The sequence below is a fragment of the Cyrtonyx montezumae genome, unplaced genomic scaffold, assembly GCF_038088225.1.
Source record: "Cyrtonyx montezumae isolate F1298 unplaced genomic scaffold, pur_monq_1.0 scaffold_25, whole genome shotgun sequence".
In the NCBI taxonomy this organism is placed as follows: Eukaryota; Metazoa; Chordata; class Aves; order Galliformes; family Odontophoridae; genus Cyrtonyx; species Cyrtonyx montezumae.
Window position 1 is genome coordinate 15,995,710 of NW_027071992.1, and position 27,171 is coordinate 16,022,880.

A 27,171-nucleotide genomic window follows, 5' to 3' on the forward strand; every position below is an offset into this window, starting at 1 on the left:
ACATCAGGTGGAAATTGTAATGGACTGACACAGGAACCTCCGAACCAGCTGTCCATAGCGGCTCATAATAATTGCATATCTAATCCCAGACAGTATGGCAGGAAAAGTGCATTTGCTCAGAATTCAGGCCTGGCATGTGCTAATAGAGAGCTCACCTTTTCAGACATCTCTGGAGGATGCTCCCCAACAAGAGGACAATGAGTTTATACTTAGAGATGTCTCTCATGATTAGCTTCTGGTGAAGCAGAACAGATCTGGTCTTAAGCAGTTAGAAGGGCAAGGACAGAGGAATCCCAGTCACAGTCCACCAGATGAGATTAAAGGGATTAAGTGGTGCTTCTCAAGGCAAGTCCTTGACCAAAGGGAGGGTCAGCACCATAGTAAGCCAAAACTCCCAGCTAACACTGACTATAACTATGCATTTCTGAATGCTCAGATCATGGAATGTAGAGATATAATCCCTATCTTGAATTAAATCTCAGTTTACATATATGAAATTAAGTAGCAAGAGCCCTTGCTACAGGATGTAGTCTGTGCCCCACGCTGTGATATGAATTAAGCTCAGTGCACCAGTTTAATATTTTAAATCTGCCAATGTCACTTTTGTATTTGTTACTTACAAGAGCCATACCCTGCTGCAAATAGGTCCTTGTACTTTGGATTCCTGTAATGAGAAAATTCATATAAGCATGCATTCATAATTAACTACATAATTCTACAGAAATGCAGTGTTTCATATTTTAATATTGTAGTCCATTCTCACAGGACCAGGTACAGAGTGAGGGCTAGACCCCTTTCAATATATGCAGTAGTAAAGTTCATGTACAAGTAATTCTTCTGAACTCAACATGCATAAAATAAATATAACATCTGATGAGCACAGCAGTAGATGAAAGGGATAAAAAGGGCATACACCCACATATGATGCCAATTTCCAGCAGTTCTTGGCTTATGTACTTAGTGATTATGTAACATTTACTTTTAAAGATGAGGTCTTTGAGGAAAGGAAAAAGGCAGGAATGTGTTGGCTTCCATCTTCCAGAAGCCAGAATAAAGACACCAAAGAATAATGCTTTCACTGTCACTAAATAATGATGGATGATTTAAGAAACAGTTCAAAAATTCGTTACCACAGCTCAGGAAAGGAAATTCTCTTCTGATTCAATTAGTGATCAGTTTTGTGAAAGCATACTGACTAAATAGCTGTTATACCTTCCAAAGTCCACTGATGTGAAAAACATCTACTGTTACAACTTCTGCTGTGTGTGAACAGTCACTGTAGGGTTTACATAAGACATAGTTCAGTATTGTTGCTGTCCATAAACTCACAAAATGAATGGATGTGAAACTTAACCTAATAAGTGTTTCCCCTACTATTCTGAATTGATAAAATAGAAATATTTCTCCTTTTTTCACTTGATCATCACCTAGGCATCCTAGTGCTCTTGCTCCTGTTCTGTCCACTAGAAGCACCATCACTGATAGCAATGTGAGAACAGAAGTTTATTAGAAAAGCTCATTATGTAAAGCATTTTGGGATCATTCTTCCAGGTTTTGGGCCACCCTTCTGTTATAATTTCCTGGAGGCAGGAAAAACAGCAACACAAATAACATATAAAAGATGCCTTTTTTCCCAATTTCACATTTCATTTTAGTATTATTTTGTAATTCTCACACAGCATCCTCCTCAGTATTCTATTAAAGTATAAATACTGCAATGGCTCCAAAGAAAGCAAGATAGCAGTCCTTCTCTGTCTCTCTAGAGATCCTGCTTGGCAAGACAGAGATGTATCACACTGCTCCATCAACAAGAGGAGGTAGGAGAGCACAGGACAAGAGCTGTGTAAGTCTCGCACAACTGCATGAGCAAGCCATTGCCAGTTCTGTGGAGGATCAAGTACACTGAAAAGTAAAGGATTCATTCAGGTTGATGAGCAGTTTTTTTCATGGTAGAGACCATGAGGTGATTTGAAAGTATGACTGATAGTTTGCGGATAGTGGGTCAAATGGCTGCTAAACTGAAGTGTGTAAGAACCCTACAGACAAATCCCACTGCTGTCTCAGGAGTGCCTGAAACATGTGCCACTGTCCTGAATAAAGGCCAGGTGTGAGTGCTTCAGCATCTCACAGCACATGGTGATAACGGAACCAGCACATGCAATGTTTGCATTTCCCTTTCTGCTGCTTTACATATTAACACAAGTTAATACTTGTCAAAAAGGCACCGCCTCTTTTCCTTCCTTGGGCTTTTCAGGATTGATTCTTACAGCATATTATCCCAAGATATGTCCCATCTATCTCAGCTTTCCCAAGAAAGGACACTTATTTGCTCTGTTCACTGCACTCACTTTGCCCTAGCATTGTCCCACACCTGCTGTGTCTTCACCTCAGGCTGAATGTGTCAAGCTTAATGCTGTCAAAGAAGATGACTGAAATTACTCAAAAAAAGTGTTTCCACAGAAACCAGCACCACCTTGTAATGTGGTATGACAATTAACTCCACTGGGCTGCAAAACTGAGAGCAAGTTTGCATTAAGGAGACTTACCAGGAGATGGCAGTAACTGTAAGGCTCTTGGTTTTGTCATACTGGAACTTCCAGAGTGGGAGGAGAGTTCCCTTGTTGTCCCTGTATTCATCGGAGGGATCCTCAAAATATTTAAAATCTAAAACCAAAAATCATGGAGTATGTCTCATGGAAAAAGTCTGAAGCACATAACCATGGTGGAGTACCAGATAAGCTTTAAAAGAATATGTCATTCTCACTGCCTCAATACAATGCAATTGTTAGTATCAAAACTGTCTCAGTCTATAAGTCTCCAAAACAACATTGAAGTCCTGCTTTACCAAGCACCAAGTCCCCACACAAAATGCTGGTGGTCTGAAAAGAGCCAAAGAACGACTGAGAAAGCAGAGAGAGCAAGGAGTGGCCTCAAGTCATTCTCAGAGGTAGATGCAGACTTTCAAGAGGGAGCTGAGCAAAGAAGACAACCCTTGCAAAACAGCATCAGTTCTACATATGTCCCTGTGGCTGGGACCTGTAGTCCAGCAGGAGGGCAGAAATGGCCACAAAAATGATTGAGGCTCTGAAGCACCTGCCTTAAGAGGAACAGCTGAAAGCCAAGTGGATGGGGTCAGGCTTTTTTGGTGGTATCCAGTGACAGGACAAGGGGCAACAGGTAGAAGCTGGAACACAGGATGTTCGGTTGGAACACCTTCCCTGCGAGGGTGACAGCACTGGCACAAGCTGCTCAGAAAGGCTGGGGAGTCTCCTTCTCTGGAGATGCTCAAAACACACCTGGACACTTTCCTACTGTAACCTATTGTGAAGAACCTGCTTTAGTAGGGGAGTTGTACTCAGTCATCTCCAGAAGTTCCTTCCAACTCCTCTGATTCTGTGATTAGGAGAGGCTTGCTCTACACTGGCTGCTTTGTCACTAGGACCTGCATCCAGGAGGGAACTACTGACTGAGGAAAGATAATGCTTACCAGACCTGCTGGCCCCGCCTGCACAGAGAAGGGCTGACACGTGTGTCTTTTGAATGACTGCAGCTTGCTGTCCTGTTTGCCTTGTGTGAGTCAGCAGGTTGCTAGTCCTGCTCATTTTAGCTCTATCTGCCTAACATTCAGCATTGGAGACATCAGCACACCGTAAGACAGCAAACCAGTTTTCACACAAAGGCACTGTGCTCCAATCTTCCACTGCTAACAACTGCCTTGGCATCTTTTGCCTCCTTCTTTTACTAACAGCCAGCTTTCCCAGAGGACGTTGTGATTCTTGCTACAGTTATGGCCATTCATCTGCAGGAATCCTGTTTTGAGAGCAAACAGCATCTCACAGTAGGGCTGTACCTTGTAAAATGTCATCAAATATGTTCCCATTCACCATCCACTCCATTATTTTGGCTGTCCTGGAGATCTTGGTTATATCATCACTCTGTTGAAAAGATAAACAAATAAATGTGTATCCTACGGGTTACAAGTCCTTCAGACCTTTTGTTACAGAAAAGCTTGAGTCTCTGCACCTTGAATACAGGGTAAATTGACGCTCCTCATACCACCACCTAATGATAAGGGCGCTTGAATTAAGGCAACAAATCTACATTAAGTTCAGCAAGGTGCTATTCACATCTGGGATAAACTAACTTCTGTGTTTGTGTCTGATTTAGCTCAGTGGCAAGGTGATTGTCTATGAAAGCAGTTAGTCTTAGCTTCCTCAACTTATTCAGTCTGTTTCTTGATGGAATGAACTAAAAGCACACACATGACCCAACCCCCATCTCACTTGATAAGAATTCATTAGCTTCAGTAATACAGCCATGTTTGATCACGTATCAGCAACCCCTTATATTTGCCTGCAGAGCTTTAATGTATCCTGTATTAAGTAAAGATCACTTAAAGTAAAGGATGGAGAAATCCTCCCATTAATCACTGTTAATTCCAGCTCAGTGCATACACAGATCCATGAGCTCATGCAATATATACAATAAACACACAAAGGGCAGCTTGCTGTCCAGCTTTTGTGGAAAATGCTTTGATACCATGGAAAATCTCACCCTCCTCACTAGAGAACACCACAGGTGGGCAGACCTGCATACGAGAATTTTCACTGGTAGTGTTTCAGGTATATTCCCACTCTTGGGGAGTGGCATTTTGCAAGGCCAGTGGTCCCTGGTTAACTGTGTAGCCACCAGCACACAGCTGGTTGGCATACTTGTCTGACTGAGCCCTGTGCCTGATCACAACAGTCTCATCCCATCTTCTTATTAAACTCTATTCCTAACTATTTTTTCTCTATCAGTATGTTCTCTATTCTGTGAATTATTTGAGTGAACAGAAGTAAAATTCAAGCTGAACTAACCAGAAGAAGGACAAAATCTTCATGCCAGCAACAGGAGGGACAGAGCTTAAAGCTCCCCAGACAGTTTGGGACTGTAAGGGCAATGCCAGAACAGCTTTGCAAAATGATGAGAGAATGTCAAAGTATATGCAGAGTGTTTTGACAGCATGTTGCTCCAAGGACCTGAATCCCCCTCTAAATCCTTCTGCTGCCCCAAAACCCCAGCAGGGTCTCAAAGCCTTTCATCTTCAAACCCCTGCTAGGAACCAAAGACTGCCAGCACAGTATGATTTCCCCTACAGTCAAAAGAAACTTGTCATCCTTGGCACAGCCCAGAGGTTGACCTAAACAGAAAAATAAAAAATGAAATGACTTTCCAAAACTACACTGCACAGTCACAATCAGAAGCAAGAACATGGCTTTGAATTATGTGCATCTCAACCCTCTGCTTCTTTTGAGGGCCCCAAACAGGCTCAGGAGAGACAAAGCCTTGTGGTAAAGAGGATAAAAACCATACTGAAAGATGACAGGACAAATGAAAAAAAAAAGCAATCCTATAATCTGGTACACTTTTTACATTACATAGTTTCCCTGTATCTTTCTTAATGTGTACAGTCTTCTCCCACCTCAGAAAAGATCAAGTAGAACTTGGAAGAGTTCACAGAAGGGCAGTAGGGCTGACCCATGATCCAGGATAGTTTCTGTTCCAGGAAAAACTGAGTAGGCTGGGACTTGCCAGTCTGGAGAAGAGTTAGCTTAGAAAGACATGAGACAAGTCTATGAAATCCTACATAGCTCAGAGAGGATGGACAGTAGCTGACTAGTCGTTGAGTTTTCCAATACAAAACTAGAGCTGTCAAGAAAAGTTAATGAAAGTCAGCTTAGGATTAAAGAAAATGAGGTGTTCCACAGCAGGATGACATCTATGCAACACCTTGTCAAAGAGTGTAGCGGAGGCAAAAATTGTACGTGGATGCAGGGAAGGTTGCACACATACTTCTATGTGCCAAACAACATCAACTCCAGGAAACAGCTGAAAGTAGTTGAATGCTGGAAGAACATGTGGGTTAGGGAGGGGTGTGATGCATGCTTCTGTGTTCTTAGCCTTTCTCACACACTCACTTGTGGTTAGAGCCCCAAGCACATAATGTGACCACTGTTACATTTGTCAGTTCTTCCCTAGGTTGGTGGGAGGACTTCTTGAGATCTGCACAGAATTTACTGTCATGTTCAGAATTTCAGACAGCATGAGGATGAAGGTTTTTAAATTTTAACATAGTTTGATTTTCTGCAAAATATTCCTTAGACACTATGACTTCATAAGTACTGACAGAAATTAAAGAGTGAGAGAAAGAGGATACTTGAAGCATCCCAAGCAGAAATCAATATTCGCAGTTGCTGAAGTTTCACTCTTTCAGGTTGCTATTACTGCTTCTGCCACAAAAGACCTGTCTTTCTCTCAAATACTTTGTAGAAAAAAAAAAAGCAATTCACCTTTGCTAACATTTCTTCAGCAATGCTAGGATCACAACTACAAAAACGGCGTGGGCTGCCACCTGCATATTGCTCTAAGTGAGCTTAGCTGACAGAGGTTAAGTGCTGAAAAGGTTACAACTTGATTTAGAGATGAGCAATAAGCACTGAAAAAGTAATGGTTGCTGGGTGTAAGGAATGGATCCCCTCGAGTAGTGCTGGTTCATCAGGTGTGCTATCTACTCTGTCGTCTGTTCACCCTCTAAGCAGGATAAACTCTCTTCTTTTTTGATATGCCTGTGCTGTTGGAAGGAGCTGGGAAATAATGGCAGTGTTGGACCTGACAGACATGAGCAGTACTGTAGATTTTTTCTCTTACATGTGCAATGAAAACTGCACTGAAAACTGTCAGAATTTCCAACCTGAGAATCCATTCTGGGCTGTAGAGCAGAAGACAAAGATTACTTTATTGTGTTCCCAAAGATGAATGCTAGGTCCTGAAACATCTATAAGATCTTTTTGTTGTGGTTGTCAGTGGGAAGTAGAAAAAAACTGGGGAAAAAAGCACAACATAACTCTTTAAGTCCAGAAATAGTGAATCATTCAATTGAAGGTTTTCTGCAATGCAGGAAACTGTCCAGATGAACTGAAAGAGGTTTAGGTCACCTTTCTTATTAGGTAGCTATGCTGTAAGCAATGCAGTCATGAACAACCACATTTTTGGCACTAAGCTGCATCAGAGTAAGTTACTTTCTCACTCAATCCTTTGCTATTTCAGGTTTGATTTATTCTGTATCTTACTGAAATACATCTTCAGTGGAAGTAAAAGGCCTAATTTATCCTTTTTCAAAGATCTGTTTGAAACTGATTTTTTCCTTTGTAGAGCAAGTCTGCTTTAGCTAGCAAAAAGTAATGAGAGCTCATCAGCTCATACATTTGTTTTACTTACTTCTGTGAATAAATTATTTTTTCAACACCAATAATGTTATTGGAACCATCTGATAAGATAGTTAATGGGTTAATACTTAGAAAATAAATGTCCTGGGCTTGCTGCACTACTCATTAACAGTTTCATGTTTGCATCTCAGCAGCTGGCCAGTTGCAATGTGCAATTCCACTTTACTGGAGCATGGAAAAAGGCTTCTGCTGATCCGTAATAACAAAGCTCCACCCTAAAGTCACTGCAGCAACAGCTCATATCACCTGCAACACATATATGGCTACTACAGGAATTCCAGGCTTTCAAAGAGAAAACATACTACAGGTGTGTTGCCATCTCTTGCCTAGCCAGCACCTCCACGTAATGCTAATCCCAAACAGAGCCCCCCACCCTGAATCTTGTCAAGTAACTGTTACTTTCTAGAATTATACTCTGTTTTTATTATTTGCTTTTAAAACTGACACGCTGTAAACAATAGCATGAAGACAAGGATGTTGTTAACAACTCTTCCTGTCCTTCAGTTGAACAGAAGCAGACAAGCACTAATATGAAGGTTAATTGCATCTGGTTTTCTGCTGTTGTTACAAGAATACTGGTGAGTGTTCAAGAGCCTCCAAATTATAATTATGACCCTGTGATCTGGGCTGTCTCACTAGGCATAACTCAGAAAGAAGTAATACTGTTGTGGGATAGATGTAACAGAAATAGTATTCCTCTGTTACCTCTCACACTAGATTTTCCATCAGTGCACCTTTCTTTTTACATGCACACCACAACTCATCAACTGATAGACTCGTGTTTCTCCCTTTCACTTCAAGCAGTAAGCCCTCACTTCCTCTAAGACTTCTTTAATGCTCCAAAACACACAGCCTCCCACTCCACCAGTCCTTCCCAATCTATACCAGCAACAGCCTTTCCAGTTTACTCTTAATTTTTTACTTAATTTTTTTTTCCAGTTTGCTCTTTACTTAATTTTGCATCTATGTCAAACAAGGTAATTTCTATGCTCACGTAACAATATAAGGAGGGTCATACTGGATCAGACCAAGATTATCCCTGTGCTGGGATCCTCTCTGCAATCAGAGGCATAAGCAGATGGCTCAGGAACAGTAAGAACAGGACAGGCAGATGCAACACTTCTGCCTAGTTCTCCCCGCTTTAAGCTATTTTCAGGTTTCCTATTATTTTTCTTTGGTATTCAACCTTCTCCATGTTCTATTTTCCCACCTTCATTGAAGACTAAGGAAAAATTTTAAACATTATATCCCTGCTCTTGGATGTAGCATAGCACATCCTCTTCTCTGTAGACCCGTCTGAATGACAGGCAGATAGAGAAAGTCTGAAAGTCTACCACAGACCGGGACAAACACTTTCTGTCTTTCATTCACTTGTATTCTTCTTTATATCATCCTTATCCTTAATTCAGCTAGAATCCTGGTAATCTCAATTCCTTTATCTGCTGCCTGCTTCTCCCTTACACTTTGCCAAACCATTTATTTCCTGCATTTTCTCCTCATTCCCCAGTGTTAATACATGGCCTGATTCTACCTCTTCTTCCATAGCAGTGCCCCTGACTTCAACTATCAAAGCTTTCTCTGCCTTTGGCCTTCTTTTTTAGATTATTATCTTCCTCAGCCAGTCATCTGTTCTTTTGGCCTCAAAGTCAGTTCTAGCATTGTTATTCCTTTATTTTATTCCATTGTTTCTAATTCCTCACCTAACTCCTACTATGAATCATCTCAAATTGCAGCTCTCAACCTTCGATGTTCTCTTTCATGGCCTCTTACCATAGTCAAGAACTTCCATCAGTGATCTACCTCTGGCAATATCTGATCACTTTATTCTCTTTCTCCTTTAGGGCTGAACCCAGTACTACCTCAGTAGCTTCACTGTCTACTCAGTTAATACAGGAATAACAGTGGAAATCAGTAACTGCTTCTAGTCACAGGTTCCTTGATTTTAGCCACTGTGCAGGTCTCCTGTATTTCCTGCTTGAGGTTCCACAGCTCTACCTCAGCAACAGTCAAAATCATCAGAAAATGTATATCCGGAAAAGCTTTTTTCCTAATTGCTATGTGCAGCCAAAACTATATAACCTAGGAGTCAGAATTTGGAAGCCACTTTTCCATTTGCCAACTTGAGACTAGAGGTATAGATTCTGATGCTGTCAATCTTCAATTTCCATAAAATCATCTAGGTTGGAAAAGACCTTCACAATCATCAAGTTCTACAATCAACCTAACCTCCTAAGTCACATCACTGAACCACGTCCCTTAGTGCCACATCCACATCTTTAAAATACCTTCAGGACGGGGTTTTCACCTCTTCTTCAGTGGCCTGTTCCAACATTTCACCACCTTCTCCATGAAGAAATTCTTCCTAATGTCCAACCTAAACCTCCCCAGTGTACCATGACACCTGTGTCCTATCGCTTGTCACCTGAGGGAAAAGACCGGCACTCTTTTCACTACAACATCCTTTCAGGGAGTTGTAGAGAGTAATATGGTCTCCTCTCATCCTCCTCTTGTCCAGACTAAACAGTCCCAATTTCCTGAGCTGCTCTTCAGAACACTTGTTTTCTAGTCCTCTCAACAGTTTTGTCGCTCTTCTCAGCACACACTTGAGCAGTTCAACATCTTCCTTATGCAGACAGATCCAAAATCCATACAGAGCTACTCATAACAAGACTGTAATGCCTGGATGCTTCGGATTACTCCAGGTTGCATGTTCCCAGTAAGTGATTGGAAAATTCAGCAGCTTTTTCACGTGCTTTAAACCACCCTACCAGTCTCACAGTGTGTTTCAGTTTCAAGTGCAGGCTCTGCATAAAGAGATTTCCATTACACTTCATTGCATTCACTTTTTGGTTTTCTTGTAATCACACTGGGAAGCGCTACAAGTGAAAGGCAAAGCATCAAGGGAAGGGACTGTAGATACATGGATTTCAGCTTCCCATCATTGTCAGTTGAACATGCCATAGTTGTTTTTTCTATATGGTTTCACTGGTAGAATTTTTATTTCATTTTAATGGCCAACTGTAAAAACTCCATTCTTCATGCCCATAATTGTGTCATTAACTTCAGGCTTAGTTCTCAACACTTATTCAGGTGAAAGGTTTATTAGTTTTAGAAAGTACCGTGGAAATCAATGGCACTATTCACAGGAGGAAGCCTGTCAGAACATGTTTCTGGACTGTTTAAACTGCAAGACTTTTAAGGGCAGAGTGCTATTAAAGCTCTGGCAGCCAAATCCTCTACAACTGAATCAGTGTATGGTATGAAAGTGCTGAAGTCCATTTCAGGAGCCAGCTTACATTACAGAGGCGTATCTGAGTTACACTAATACACCTACACTTATGGTGCAGGCAAGCTATGAACTGAACTCTGTGCTTCTATTATACAAAATTTATATGTGTACAGCTGTAAAATATGTTACAATTACATAACATTATCACTAAAATAATAATAATAAATAATAAAAAGTAGCAAAATGTATTTTAGTAGATTGTTCAAGTAACATTTTGAAGAAATGCTACATTTCTTTGTTTTTCAGATTAGAAGAACCTATTTAATGGTCCTACATCCCATGGAAAAGTCTGTATTAAGTCAAAGAGTGTTTCTACTTATTTCATTCTTTTACCCCTCACACGCTAATAAAAAATGAGACATAAACATGATAATGCGTAAAAAAGAAAGTTACAAATCTTGGAAATGAGCTTTGATTACAGCTTCACACTGTTTTGCATTCCTATAAAGAGTGCAACAAACCAAACATGAAAGAAATTTCCTGTTTTGGAAATACAGTTCCTAGCAAAAAATCATAGTTGCACTTCTCAGGTTTGTTACATGCCAACTGGCAGAATCTGCTGCACGGTCAGCATGGGTTGCTACATTCCACCTGGCTCGTGTGATGGAAGCATTCACTACCACTCAGCAAGCATCTTCTAGAGCTGTGAAATATACCTGTGATTCCAGTGAAGTTAAATTTCTTCCCCTCTTCTCCTCTTTTTTTTCTAGCTGAGATTTTGGTTTTTCTTTCTCTTTTGATTTTTCCATTTTCTGAAGCTCCTCTATGTAGGCATCATAGATCTCCCACTGAGAGACAGATAAGAGGCAGAATTTGTAAGGACTTGATTATATTAAAAAAAAGAATCATCCACCCCATCAAACTAAAAAAGATAATGTCACCAGGATCTTCTTAAAGACACAGCCAAAAAAAAATAAAAAAGAAAAAAAGATTGAAACTATATATTTAAATCTTGATGTGGCATGTCTCACTTTCTGAGAACAAAGTGTTATATAATAATTTCCTTTTCCCAACACTATCCTTGGTACTTTGACTCCATATCTTTTTTTTGTAGGACATTTTGTTTGGCTGATTCACAGTGTTTAATAGGAAACATGCATTAAATATCTGCTCTATGACACTTCTCATGTGGTACTGGAAAATTAAATTGTAGCTGCTTAGCATAGTTTAAATCTTGGACTCCAACTCTGAATCATATGATGAAATGGAAACTGAGAGCAGTTTAACATCTTCTGCTATGCCACATGCCAGGAATGTCTTACTTGAGTTGATTCAAAAGTAATTTTTCCACTTGAGAATTATTCATTAGTATTGCAGAGCTAGTACTGTATCTGAAGTATTATATTACTTTCAGCAAAGAGAAACAGTAGTCTAAATCTGACATATCATCTTAAGAGAGGGAGTATGACTCAAATACATAAAGTAGACTAAAATGTTGGAATATAGAAAGTAGAAGAAAACCTGTAGCAAGAAAATGTACATTGTGTCATAAATTTGCAGGTGAAAAGATATTCCAAATATCAAAGGAAGGACAAAAAAACGTTATGAAAACAGTGAGAGAAGCAGCAGAACAGAAGACTTTGTAAGAAGAAATTATGAGCACAAGAAAGAACAAGGAGGCAAAAGAGCTGAGGAAAAAACAGCTTAAGTTAAAATGTTTTTTTCTCAGGAAAATGAAAAGAAAAAAATTTTCTCTTAGCTTTCAAAAATTTCATGCAAGGTTTCTACATCCTCCAATTCTGAGGTCACCTCACTGATCAAAAAAAAAAAAAGAAAAAAAGAAAAAAAAGAAAACTCCAACTCTCCAGCTGAAAAGGGTGAAAGCTCTCTGGCCAGTTACTCTGTCAATTCAAGTCCAGTAAGCAATCTCCAGCTTGACAGAGACCCCTTCCTTCCTCTTCCTACCACTTGCTTACAGTACCATTTTAGTTGCTCTTATTACCTAATATTTTCTCCTGTGTGTTCCCAGGATGCTTTGATAATATGCTTTGAGACAAGATTTTTATGAATGTATATACATAAACATATTTGTCAAATATTTGTGATAAGCAATCAGCAGAACTGGCCTTCCAGTAAAAGCCATAGCATATTTCATTCCAAGCAGAATTTTTAGGTATATTTAGTTCAGCTCAGCTCTTGCTGAGCCCAGTACCATTTTAATGGTGTGGGTCTCCATTTCTATGCACTTAATGCCTTCTGAAGCAAAGCAGCCAGCTGAACAAGGGGCACCTGACCTTAGAAATAAAGTTTACCCATAAAGGCAGAAAGGAGGGCCATGTTAGTTTGCTCTCCAAACCAGAAATCAAAGCGACAGTACAGGAGTTCATTCCAGTGCAAGGAACACAAAGACAACAATTTTCCTGTATATATTCCAAAATGGTTAATGGATGTACCTGGTTAGCATTGGCTGAAAAGTTTTTGTAATGTGCAGGCTCCAATTGGCATGCTCTTTCCTAAATAATAATAATAAAAAAAAAAGCATAAAAAAGTGTAATGTATATACTGAGACTCTTTGCAGTGACATAGTGCAACTGTGGAAACTACCTTCTCATAGCAGGTACTGAGAATAGTATTGATCTGGGATTGACTCAGAATCTAAATACAAATAACTCCCAGATCACTGAACAAACATTACTGGTTATGAAGCAAATACATATTTTCTTGTTGACCAAGAAGACGTGTGAGGATTTACAGTAGCACCAAATTTTTATAGGCTGTCCTAGAGTCCACGAGGTGAGAATTTTTTGGTCACCGCTTTCATGACCCCAAATGTTTTACCATTGTCAAACATGTTTTACTATAGTGAAAAACTGTTGTGCTTTTTTTTTTTTCTACCCAGCAGCACCTACAATCATTATGCACTATGACACAAAGTGATGCCCCACTTGCCCGCTCTAACAGAAGGAAACTGCAGCAGCAGCCTACCCGCAGAGGGTTGACAAATGTCATTGAAGATCTTTCAATGAAATTGAACTGGTTTGCAAGCTTTTGCTCCTTTACTCTTGGGGGAGGAGCCTCTTCTGCCACTGCTGCTTCAGCTGCTTCTGCTGTCTCTGCCCCCGCTGCCTCTTCTTCTGCAGCCTGCAAGAGAACCCTGGGAGGATCAGCAATATTGGTACCTATTCAAATGGTCATAAGTTGACAGTGGAAAAAATTAAGATCAAAATATATAAGATGATAATTAAGAAACTTCTAGCTATCAGAGCAAGGAGATGATGGACAAGTATCTAAGTGAGGAGAGAGAAGAATAGGAAATGAAGTGACTTTAAAACAGAGCCTGATATGAATAGGATAATACAGCACGACTGCCTTTGATAAAATGAATCAGACCTAAGGATCAGAGGACTGTAATAGAGTGCCATTTATGTTTTCACTGCTTTTCTAGACAGTCAGCTCTACCTGAAACTAGTCTGGAATTGATTACACAGCATGACACTGTGTTGGTAAGAACAAACTGCTCGCAGCATACTCCTTTCCTGATCAGCCAACTGTTTCTAAGTCGGCCACTCCTCAGCTAAGCTATTATTCTTGCTGCTTTCATCTCATCTCCACAGTTTTTTTGTTTGTTTGTTTGTTTGTTTTTTTAACCAACTTCCCTTTCAGGGAAATTCAGATTTCACATACTGTTTGGGAAGATTCCAGGTCCCAGCACATTACAGTCTATCATGATACAGTATCTGGATGAACACAGACCTAGTATGCAGGGACCTGTCATTCCCCTGTACACCTCCAAATCAAAGAAAGCCACGAGTACTCCAGCTATTCAGTAGGAAGTGCAGGATCTTATCAACAGCTAAGACATTTCAGGCACAAAAGAATAGATCACAGAAGCATCTCAGTGAGCTCATTTTATAATAAAGAGGGTTTCCAATCTAATATTAAAAATAGAATGACAGCCCTCAGCTGACTATAGAGAATTACCTGAGTATCTTCTGTGCTTTTTTCATCTTTAATCTCTGCTTCTTCAGGTTCTACTGCAGAAGTCTCAGAAGGAGTTTTTTCTAATGACAGAAAAGTGAATGAATCTAAGATAATAGGATACGATATATAATATTCAGCAGTCTGTTCTATCTTCTGAAGTATATAATTAATATACAAACGCATCTTTTTCTAAGGCTCTTTCATTAGACAACACAGTAACCAATCCCCAGTTTTGCACACTGACTGCTCAAAGACAAGAAAGAAGCAATGTTATTATTTGATTAGTCCATTTTTCCACAATTCTCTGGACTGAAATAAAAAAGTCTGATTTTCACTTAAGTCAAACTTCTGGAATAAATTCTGATCTGAGTAACTTTGTTTCTGGAGTATCCTTTCACCTCTGGACCTGCTGCACTCCAAACATTTCTGCTGTTATATACACCTATAAGCAATGCTTTCAAGGTAAGGAAGAGTTGCAACGTGATTTGTTCTTATTTATAAAGATAAAAATAAATGTACTAGCTGACTGCTGGGTTAAACCACAACACCATATTAAGAGGATGATGGATATCTGCATTCCAGTCACAGCCTTGAGTGTGTAGTGATGCTATAGCTAGCATCAAGCTGCTGTAAACTAGTTAGTTTCTTTACGCTGAGAAGTACTGCCAACATCAACAATCCATGCTTTCATGGCTATGACAGTTTTATTTAGGATTTTGTTGTGCTTCAAATCAAGATACATATTTTGTTAAGTGTAAAAGAAAAGAGACACTGCCCCTCCGAGGCCACAGGTAACAACTGTTCTCAGGAACAGTGATGTCATTGTGTTACCACCTTGAAAGAACATTCTATGTGACACAGCTTCTTTCTCAAACAGACAAAATACAAGAAAATCACTAAACTGTATTTCCCTGAGGAAAATTCTAACCTAGAAATGTTTCCTGACAACATAGCCCTTTTGTGTCTGATCAAAGTATCTTTCTTCGCTGATACAAGTAAGAATCACAATACTACAACCATAGGATCACTGAACATTTTGGGATGGAAGATACATTTAAAATCACCTAGTTCCAGCCCCTTTTGTGGGGCTGAAAAGCAGGGACACCTTCCTCTAGACCAGGTTGCTCACAGCCCCATCCAGCCTGGCCTTGAGCACCTCCAGGGAGGAGGCATCCCCGGCCTTGCTGGACAACATGTTCCAGTGTCTTACCACTCTCACAGTAAAGAATTACTTTCTAATATCTAGCCTAAATCTAACCTCTTCCTGATTAAAGCCATTTCACCTCATCCTGTCACTACATACCCTTATAAAAAGTCCCTCCCCAGCTTTCCTGTAGGCCCCATCAGGTACTGGAAGGCCACTATATAATGTCCCCAGAGCTTTCCCATGTACAGGCTGAAGAATCCCAACTCTCAGCCTACCCCCATAGGGGAGGTGCTCCAGCCAACCCTTTGATCATCTTCACGGCCCTCCTCTGGACCCATTTCAACAGCTCCATGTCCTTCCTGTGCTGGAATCCCCACAACTGTATGCAATACTCCAGGTGGGGTCTCACAAGAGCAGATCAGAGGGGCAGAACCTCCTCCCTCAACCTGCTGGTCACAATTCTCTTGTTGCAATCCAAGATACAGTTGGCTTTCTGGGATTCAAGTGCACACTGCTGGCTCATGCTGAGTCTTTTCTCAACCAGTATGACCCAGATCCTCCTCAGGGCTGCTCTCAAGCCAATCTCTGCTCAACCTGTATTTGTACTTAGGATTGCCATGACCCAGGCGCACAATGTTGCACTTGGCCTTGTTGAACTTCATGAGGTTGGCATGGGCCCACATCTGAAGTCTGTCCAGGCCTGTCTGGATGGCATCCCTTCCCTTAGTGTGTCAACTGCACCTCTCAGTTTGATGTTATCAGCAAACCTGCTGAGGGTGAACTCAATCTCACTGTCCATGTTGCTTATAAAGATATTAAACAGCACCAGTTCAGGAACCAACCCCTGACGAACACCACTCATCACCAGTCTCCACTTGGACACTGACCTGTAGACCACAACTCTCTGAGTGTGACCATCTAGCCAATTCCTCATCCAGCCAGTGGTCAATCCATCACATCCAGTCTTCTCCAATTTAGCAACCAGGATGTCATGCAGGACAGTGTTAAACACTTTGCACAAGTCCAGGTTGATGGCTAGCTCAAATCAAAGGTTCAATTAGCTCAGTTTCTTATATTTCACATTGTCTAGTAGATGTCATGATAAGAGAAGAATGCATCAAGTATATAACAGTTTCCCAAACAATCATCCTGCCTCTAAACACATCTGCTTTAAAACTTTACACCATGGCTGAAATTCTCAAAGCAGGGTAAGCCTGGACACATATGTCAAAAAAAAGTAGAAGGCATTCAAAAGACACAAAATAGCTCTGAAAATTTCAGTGGGTGGTGTTCACCTGGCTTCAAAAGCAGGCATTGTTTTCTATGCTGTGGCAAACTCCTGGCTGGCTGTTCATGTGCTTTTCTTTTTTTGTTTGCATCAGAAAGATGCAATCTGTTCAATTCTGCAGTTGTAAAGTATGATTATTCCCTCATGTTGAATAAATGGTACCAGTGCCCAGCTGAAAATGTTTGTGATTTTAGAAAATAAACCAACCTGATGCATTGCTTAATCTCAGACTCTGTCGCCTGCCTTCATCTGAATCTCTGAGTATCATGTTTCCGCCCAAAGATAAGTGAATGGCTATTGTATCTACATAGTTTATTGGCTTGTAAGACTGTTCCTATAAAAATGAAAAAGCAACACAGTCAGCATGATGAAATATATTTTTAAGCCAGAAATACTGTTTAGCCTAAATTGCTAAAGCTAAGAAGTCCCATACAGATAAAATGTTTGCTGTCAACGTTTTTACAGTTTCTTCTTACAGTTATTTGTATCTCAAGACACTGAAAGTCATAAATTAAAGATAAAAGGAAAATAAGTGAGAACATGAAACCTCTAGTTCTCAAAAAAATCCACAGAAAGGGAGTTTAAATATAATTCTAGTACATCTCTTGCACAGCACTCCCTGAAAGACTTTGATGTTCTATTGTGCTGAGATATCTGAATGACCAGTCATTCCTAAATGAGAGCAGCACCACACAGAGAGAGCAGCTCTGATTTGGAAACAGTACAGGCTCTTAACACTGTGCTCAGGCTTATAAGCACTACACCAATTCAGCTATTTGAAACTAATTTTATTGGCTCTTGCTTGAAGGTCACTGTACAGTGCAGTCATGCAGTCAGGTTCAAATTATATATTAAGACTTAGAGCTACACCTAGAAGCATTCAGAACAACTGCAGACCACAGATGCTTTGATAGTTTCCTCTAAAAATATGACAGTGTCCTGTACTCATGAGAGCATCGTACTGAGCCTACTTCACTCACTGTGGAGGACTTGGAGACATGGACCACTTATCACATATTTCCATCCCATAAAGATGGAAAACATCAACTCCAAGCAGAGGAGAAAGAGAACCCACCAGCTTCCACGAGACTTGAATATTTCTGATGATCTGGCATAATGGTTGCCAAACTGCTTACAGAAATTCAGCAGTGAGACGGGCTCATGTCTGTTTCACCTGGTTGTCTATTCCCTGCTTAAAGCTGGGCTTAATCCAGGCCAGAGCTAGAAGAGCTGTCCCTGTGGGCTCTCATTTCTTTCAGGAGGTGTGACCCTTCCAAGAGAGGACTGGGACGCAGAGCCATCCTTCTCTTTTGCTGCTGCAGCAACCTAAGCTGCTAGAGGTAAATTCCAGCTGGAGAAAGCCTCTCCAGGGTAATGCAGCATATATTCTGTACACAGAAATAAGAAGGTGTGACTCTTGGATGCTTCCTGGCAGTGTTTGATGCACCTTCCCCTGCTCACTCCTACTCATAATGGATAAAGTCCTTGTCACTGATTTCACAAAACACATTTCTGAATTTTCCTACAATGCAAATAACTGAATCTTTATCTACAAATACTGAGGAGGCATAACTACTTATAGACCAAATAAAATACTGCCTTTTAGACTCTAATCACCACCGAACAGGGAAAAAAATAATAAATAACAATAAAAAAAAAAAACACCAAAACATTGCCTGAGATTAGGTGCACAAATTATATTCACTGATAAAACTCGTAGAGTATTATTTCCAGCTTCTGTATAAATTTTTCAACACTTTTAGGCTTTCACCCTCTGCAAAATCCCCTTAGGAAGCACTGACAGTAAGTATGTAACGAGATGGAGCCATATTAAAAATAAATCACCTGGTAAGTAATAAAAACAAAATTCAAAAACAGCTAATTGCAAAAATACTCATCCTCATTTTAGAGGTTATGTCACACTTACTTTAAAGCTGTATCTGACGATATTCTGAGGGGCATGCGGATTATTAGCTGACAGAACACGTGTAAATTCCTCTTCTAATTCCTTTGGAAGAGAAACAAAATAGTATAACAAAGAAAATTTTGCTGTCATTACACTGAACATACAAAGATCACCAGATTTTTTACACTTACTTCTAGGATATTTGCTGCAGATATCTCACTCACAGTTGATGCCTCCACAAGAACAATGGTGTGAGCCAAGGTAGCTCAGAGTGGGTTCAAGAACAAAGTCATCTTGCTTCCCAACATAACACTTTGATAGGGTTCCTTGAATTCTTTAGTCATCATGTTAATTTTTATCTAAGCCGTGGTAACACTTGAAAAATGCTAGCTGCATTTTGTATGGAAAAAAAAGACAAGCCCTTGTCTTGTAGCACAAAATCCAGTGAACACACAGCACAGAAGCTCAACCAGTCCAAACAAAAAGCAGTACTGGTATCAATTGCTTTCACTAGTTGAAGAGGAGGCAGTACATGAAGCTTCCTTTTGAGAGCTGTTTGGAGGACAGGGAGCAACACTGCAGTTTTATACAGCCATTAGAAGAGAGAAAAATGCAGTTAGGAGGGTGAATGATTGCATTAGCCAAGAGGACAATAAATGGCATCAAAACAAAAGGACCCTTCTCTGTATGACTCTGAGTCAAACTCTCACTCTGGCACCTGAAAAGCTCAGGGTTAGTACTGGTGTCCTTATCTGAGGAAGTAAATGGCTCCATTCCCCTCCTGGTTCAACTCCATGTAGATTTTCTTTGCCTTAAGCTGAAAGCCATTTTAGCTTGTGCTCCAGACGCTATACCACTATCAGTCTTACTCTTGCAGAAGTTTCTCCAAAAAAAACCCAACAAACAAACAAACAAACAAAAAGAAACAGCAACAAATGTGTAAGAGGTAGGCTTCAGTTTAAGGAATTTTGTATGCCTCTCATTACAAATACAGACACTGTTCTTTACTCACAGCTTCAGTCAATTCCAGCTGATCTGGAGGTTTGAGCACAGTCTTTGCTGCTGATGACTCATCCACTCCTCCAACTTCAGTGGATGCATCTTCATACTAGTGCAGGAAAAGGAACCCAGTTAGACACCGAGACTGTGACTGGTTCGCTCACTTGCAGAGAGGCACTTCTCCATGAATGCTGTAATGAAGACCAGCATTTTTGCATCAGACAGACCAGACAACCCCAAATTCGCAAGTAGTTGGGAACAGTGGTTCACTGGGCTGGGGGAGATACTGTCTGAAGATAATTCCTGGCCCACAGTAAAATGGGAGTGATTCCAATAACAAAACTCAAGAAACTCCGCTTGAATTTCAGTTCCAGAGTTGACAACTGTTTATTTTGACCACATAATAACAGAAATGTCCGACACTTTTAAAACCACTCAAAGGCATAATTTAAGCAGCTGCGATTACTTCTGGAGTGTTATCATAAAAGCTACGCTTAGAAATTAGTTTAAGATATAAAGCTGCTAGGATGTGACTTCCACCTGAATGCTGTTTTCTGGCAAAGACTAGTAGGTCTGCATTCCTGTGATGGTGAGAGCCGCTCTCCTGGGACTGGGCTTGGGTTAAAGTCATGATACAGTATCACTAATAGGAAATGGATTGCTGCAGGGATGAATTTCAATTACTGGTCATTACAGCTAAACTGCAAGAACACAAGGTTGCTGATTACGGTGTTTAGCTGCTCAGCATAAAATTTCTAGCTCAGTTTGAAATGTGTAATGAGTTGTTTTAAAATAAATCGGTCACTTTTTTAAAAACAGGTTTCTCTGGTCTATTAAACTTTATAGCCATATGGAGCTGTCAATGAATCCAGGGTGTAAGTGAAGGCTGCCTGCAAGACCTAGCGAAGCTACATTATCTGCATAGCACCACAAAGGTAAAAAACACAGAGATGAGTGTTAAGCAGTGGCTGAAAGTAACAGGGTTCTGCATATGCCAGAAGCCAGGGAAATTCACAGGCTGCAGCCTTTCTCTCACAAAGGATAAAGGAAGCTGAAATGAGGCAAGCTGGAAGGAAGGTCAGGCTCCTCAATTCTCAAAAGACTGACGGCAGAACACTTGTTTGTGATTTAATGCTACCCACACGAACACTCACTCAGAGGACATTTATCATACACAATTCAATGCCAGTTAGTTTAGAGCTGATATTTTTCTAGTGACTAAGATAAAAATAGTGTTGTGTTTTCTGTGTTCTTTCATTTTCTTATTTGAAAGTCAATACCTTCCCCTTTTAAGGGACAAAAAGGGGAAAAAATTAACAGGACTATAATTTATTCTAAGGTAAAACGCTGCTTATCACAAGGTCTGTTTAAAAGCATGTAAATTGTCCTTGCCCCACTCATACCAATGGCGATAAATCCATCTACATCAGCTTAAGTTTTGTCTCTATAAAAGAAGAATGTAGATTAAGGTTGTTATCCTAAGCACCTGCCTGTCTTCCTGTGAAAGGATTATCAGAAGTTCAACAGCCAAAAAGTTGACACTGTTTTCTCTAATGCTTGTATTCCTATGTTAATGAAATGAATCTGGAATATGTTTTGAATTTTCAAACAGAGTGGGCAGGTTTCCCACTGCCTATGTCAGTTTATATTTTGGAATCTGTATTACGTACTTTTAAAAAATCTTTTCATTTTGCAGCTTGGATAAATTCTGCCTTTGTTTTGGCTTCCATTTTTATTCTACCTTGCTAGTATAATTCTCTTCTCAGTGGAATATTCTAGAGAAATCCCTTGCTGTTAAATCAATTGGAATGTTACTAATGCCTTAAAACAAGTTGTTGTTCAGACAGAATCTAGTTTGCATCTCATAGACAAAGAAGAAAAGACGGTATTTTAAAGCTCTGGGATTCGTGATCTTACTGCTTTTTTAGTTAAGGCCATAATGCCTCAGTTGTACTACCTTCCCTCCCAGAAGTACATTTCATTTCTGAAGTGAGAACAGATTCAACATAAACTTAAAACATGTTGTTCCCCAATTTAACTGGAGTAGAAGATAACTTTAATGTGCTTGCTAAGGTTTGCTGCAGTGGTATGTCTCAGAAGCCAAATATACCAATACTTTTCTATAAATGTTGTCTGAATGAAAGGTAGTCACAGTCAAAATATAAGACAAGTTCAACAGCATGAAGAAATGCTATACTCTGTCCTTAGTATGGCTTATCTGTGGTTCACACTTATGCTACATGCACCAGGTTCTTCCTCAGGAACGTCAGAAAGACCACTCTTGCCCCAGATATTTGCGTCTAACAGTGAGGTCAGAGACAGCAGATTAGCACTTACAAAGAGAGGATTACTGAAAAAACATGGAAAACTAATCAACAACTGAGAAGTTAACCACCAGCAACCTCCTTGAGTACATCACAGCCAAGAAAAATTTTAAGATAGGTTTTAAGGAGAACGATAAGACAGCTGTTTGCAGGGAGCCTCATAGTGTAATTCTAAAGGAGGTTGCCCAGAGGTTAAGAAAAACACAAGGCACCAATGACAAAGACTTGTGAAGATTCTACAGAAAGCAGAAATGAAAGATCCTTTTGAGAAGATGCTGAGAGACAGATAAGATGAAGAACTCAGAAAGCAAAGAATGAAGCTATCACGTTTTAAGAGGAAAACTGAGAAACAAAGGAGAAGAGATCAGAGACACTGACAAGAATAGTTTAAGGGTGTACCCAGGTAACGTCAGATGGGACAGGTGAGAAAAGCTGAGCTGCTTAGAAAAAGCATTTGATTTTGTTACATAGAAAGAAATATGAAAAAAAGAGGGAACAAAAACAAAGAGGTGGAGGGGTAAGCTCCCATGTGTTTATTGATTTTCTTTAGAAGACCATAAAAACATTCCTCTTAGCTCAGATCAAAGGCCCACTAGCCAGGTACAGCTCCAGAAGTATTCAAAAGCAGGTATTTACGATGCATTCTTCAGGACACCCTTTCAGCCTCCAGGGAATTTTTGAACCTGAAATATTTTCCTTTTTGTTTCTTATCAGTAAACCTTCTTCTCCACAAACTTACTCATGCTCTTTGGAATCCATGCTCACTCTCAGCATGGACAACTTCCCTACATCAAAGGTTTGCACAACCCTTGCTAATGGGAACATGCACATGTACATGCAAGGAACCACTGCATGCTGTTTAAGACTGCTAGTTGCTGTTTTCATCTAGTTTTCCCAGTTCTCCAGCTGGAAAGCCTATTTTTACTGCCTTATATTTTGTTCATCCCCTTTTCTGTATTTCTTATTGATATGTTAAAAAGCTTGAGTTGCTGCACAGATTCCTAGGCTCCTCTCATGATTCCTCTTCACCGAAAGAATAAATACGCACTTCTGTTTCTTACGTATTAAAAAAAAAAAAAGTATCCGTAATTACTTTCACACAGAATCTCCAAATCTTATTTCTAAAGCCCATTACTTATTAAGATGTGGCAATTAAAATGCAGAAGGAAAATATTTTCAGATGAGAACAAAGAGGCACAGAAATGAGAGACTGTGACTTTCAATGTTGTTTCACATCTTACAAGCTGTAAGATTGCAGTTACTAGCAAGGTGTGATTATTTTTATTCCAGTTAATGTACACTAAAAGTAATGAAAAATGAGCAGACTGATACATTTATTTGCTTTGAAAATGTGCCTTGCTTTGAAATACAAATTGCAATTAGTCAAATGGATGCACATGAGAAGAAAAAAAACCAGAAAAAATAATTATGATATTTACTTTAAAACCCCTCAGTGGGGTGACAGCAGAGCATAGCAGAGGGCCCAGGAGCCCCAGCATCACAGCCTCTACTCAAACCACTGGATAACACAGACAGCCTGATTCCCCCATGGCACTGCTCAGCAACAGAGCACTCCTTTCTGCAAAGGAAGATACTACATGTGAATAAAACGTGATAAAAGCAACACAACTTAAAACAGAACTTCAGAGCAGAATATTATTTAGATCTGAATTGAAAACAAATTCCTAATTCTAAAGAGGAAATAAAGCCTACCCACTATTACCCTTTGTAAATGAGCGTATAAAAGCATTTATCCAGCTGTAAAGGCACTGACAAGGCAACTGGAGGGTAATTGTTTTTGGCAGTGGCACACATTTCAATTAACATACTCTGAAGAGCCACAAATGAATAAATATCTGCAAATGTATTAAGATCCAAAAGTGACATTGAAGAGAGCTGGGATTTGATTCCAGTGTACGGAAGCAGCACAAACTCTGTCCTATTCCCCACACCATGTGAAATTTTGCAGGGCAGAGTGTGAGCTTAGGTATCAAAAAGGCAGAAATAACCCATCAGAGCACAGAAGTGAGGAAGAATGTAGGAAAATGAACAGCAGTGAAACCCTAAGCTCTGTGAAAAAGTCACAAATCACCACTACAACAGGACAATCTGTGAGTCTTGGCATCTTGTTGTCATTCTCCCACTCTCACTTCTCTGAATTCCTCACAAACATCCCTCCTGATGTGGTTGTGCATGCTTGTAATATGCAGCCCTGTAATATGGGATTGCCACTGCTAGCATCATACTCTGGGCTTTGTACTGAGATTGGAGGGCCTTGGGACTGAAGCTGGTTGGCTGGTTGTCTGAACTTTCCTTTGTTTTACCCACTTTAGCTGAGCAGCAATTTTTCTAATTGATCACAGGCCTGTGGCCTGTCTGCTTTACTTCTTGTATCTTTGTACAGTACCACCATGGTTTTATGACTGCAGCATAATGCAGAAAGAAAAAAAGGTCTGGTACAGCGAGAGAGACCCTGGAAGCAGAGACATAGAACATGGCAAAGAGGAGCACAAACACAGGATGAATCATGATAGGGCACAGGGTTGGTGGTGGAGACTCTACAGCTACAGACAGTTCACTATTGGTCAGCTGAAGAAATACAGATCTGCACACCTGGGAAAAGATGGTTTTATGGATAACAAAAAAATTATATATATATCTAAAATCACATAATGGCTTAGACTGGAAGGGGAATCTAAAACTTAAAAAGTATCACACTCATAATTTCATGAGCAATGCTGAACAACACACCAACAAAGGTATAAAGTCTGTTAGCTAACATACAAAGAAATCTCAGTTGAGCCCTAGAGTGAGGAAGAAGGAACCATCAACATGGGCATCTTATCCTCCTGAAAGAAAAACCCAGATGCTAACATTTTGTCAGCTGTCCCCAAAGACCAACAACAGCAAAAAGAAGCCATTGACCATGGGAGCCAAGGAGCAGAAGACAGGTGAGTACACCATCAGAAAAGGGGCATCAAACTAGAAAGCTTGCACGTAACAATTTTAATTGCATTATTATTATTATTGTTATACACAGAAGTATTCAGACAATCCACACTGGGCCTGGGGCAGCTTGCTGGGGGCTCTACTAGCAGCTAAACTAAAAAGTTCCCCTCAGAAGAGGGCAAGGACACTTCTGTAAACCACACTTGTTATCTCTGGTATTTTGAACCACTAAACACATCACCACCACCCCCAAGTCCTAATGATTACACCTTAGGACTACTTGGCTTTCATGCAGATACTTGGCCAAGTGCTACATGCTACAGACACAGCTAACACAGAGACCTAGTCTGACAAGAAATCTGAATATAGAATTTGTTGGATATACTGGATTCCAGGCTCAGAAGATAACAACTGCTACTGTATTTGACTCAGTATTCTACAGAAGCCAATACAAAAAGCAGAAAGCAGCATGCAGGAAGCAAACATGGTTCTGGCTGGGATGCGTGACAATAGCCCATGCCAGCAAAGTGCCTGAGGCAATGCAAGGTTCAGGTCCAAGCACCTGAAACTGCTGCAGTCCAGCTGGAAGGTGACACAACTATAAGGATATGTGATAAGATGCTAAAATTTTGCTAATATTTGCACTATGGAAGATGCACTAAAACTGGCAGGTCTGCTTGAAACTGTTAAAAGAAGCAAGGTGAATAACAAAATTGGGTCAGTCAAGAATAAAAAACATTTTGCACCACCTCCAATTCAGATAACAGCGCAAAGTCAACTGCTGTGCTAGCTGCTGGAAAGGACAGCCCTTTTCACTGGTGTGCCTGTGGCTGGTCCTTTTGTTAATTCTTTCACAAGCTCCAGCTTCCTATAGATCTTTCCCAAACCAACACATTGTTCTTCCTCTCATCTTTCCTTAAAACTCCTCTGTGTCACGCTAGCTGTAGAGAGTTCTCAACAGCATCCAGGCAGCTCAGAATGATGACCACTGTCCCCATCATTCTGTTATTCCCTCAACGTGTTACATATAAGCTATTATTTAAATTGTAATACGTGCACTCTAACAGCTGTTTCTTCCACATAACACAGTGTTTGTACGAGGGAAAGGTCACAAATGCATTTGACATATAAATAATAAACCAGAACTGTGAATCAGCATAATCAGATATTCACCAGCATGGTGCTGGTGAGAGGGGCTGGCCTTCACATACACATCTCTAAAATTCAAGCACATTTTTGCTCTTTATGAGCTACAGAAATGAAATAAATAAGTAAGCATGCTATTTTATTAGGACCTCAAAGAGAAGTGTTCAGAAGCAAGAAAACGCAAGAATTGAGGTTGCTTGGGCAACCTTTAATTCATCCCATTGGGCACAAGTATGACACATGGCTTAATTACATAGTCACACACCTTTTTTTTATACTTTCCCCGCCTCACTTAAGCTCTCCCAGGTGCACTAGTATGGATAGAGCTGAAACAATAAGTTGCTGCTAGTATTTCGGTTTTTGTTGGTCAGTGACTAGTCAAACATCCAGCGAAGAACATCTAAATCCAAATAGCTAAATTTTAGCTAATTCTGTATAATTGAAGACAGCCTTGACACAGTCTATGGAGAACCACTTAGGCACTTCAGAGTTTCAGGCTCCAGCCCTCAGCAGTAGGAGCAGAGAGGTCCAATCTAGCTCTGCTACCTTTAGCTGACTCAGGCTTTGTAAACTGTATAGATCTATACAGAGTATATGATGCATCACTCTTGGATAAACAAAAGTTACTTGACCATAAAGAAGCTAGATAAGAAAGACAAGTGATGGTTTCTGTTCCCTTGTTGCTGCATGTACCCTGAAAGGGCTGCTGCCCTCAGGACTCAGATCACGGAGGCCTGTCTGGGGATCTCATATATCATCTCATAGCCTTGAATACATATACCTGTCCCTCTTTCACCTTCAGCTTTTGTCATCAGTTATGGTTTTCTGGCAGTCTTGATTGAAAAAGCAGGCTACTTGTTCTGGATTCAGGATTACCTATGCTAAACCCTGTTTTACCCCAGAGATCAAATAACGTTGGGATTGATCAATTTTC

At 40.2% G+C, this 27,171-nt stretch overlaps 1 protein-coding gene across 1 annotated transcript in view; it reads right to left on the bottom strand.

Moving 5' to 3' along the window:
• The window catches only part of DNAI1 (dynein axonemal intermediate chain 1), a 103,712-nt gene that overhangs the window by 74,998 nt on the left and 1,543 nt on the right, over window positions 1–27,171 (bottom strand). Inside the window, exons 2-11 of the mRNA XM_065740122.1 lie at window positions 19,832–19,927; window positions 18,841–18,921; window positions 17,121–17,247; window positions 14,479–14,558; window positions 13,483–13,638; window positions 12,951–13,010; window positions 11,214–11,345; window positions 3,851–3,935; window positions 2,547–2,664; window positions 621–664 (exon numbers count right to left, since the gene is read on the bottom strand). Coding sequence (XP_065596194.1) covers window positions 621–664; window positions 2,547–2,664; window positions 3,851–3,935; window positions 11,214–11,345; window positions 12,951–13,010; window positions 13,483–13,638; window positions 14,479–14,558; window positions 17,121–17,247; window positions 18,841–18,921; window positions 19,832–19,927 — 979 coding nt within the window. The remainder of the gene's footprint in view (window positions 1–620; window positions 665–2,546; window positions 2,665–3,850; window positions 3,936–11,213; window positions 11,346–12,950; window positions 13,011–13,482; window positions 13,639–14,478; window positions 14,559–17,120; window positions 17,248–18,840; window positions 18,922–19,831; window positions 19,928–27,171) is intronic.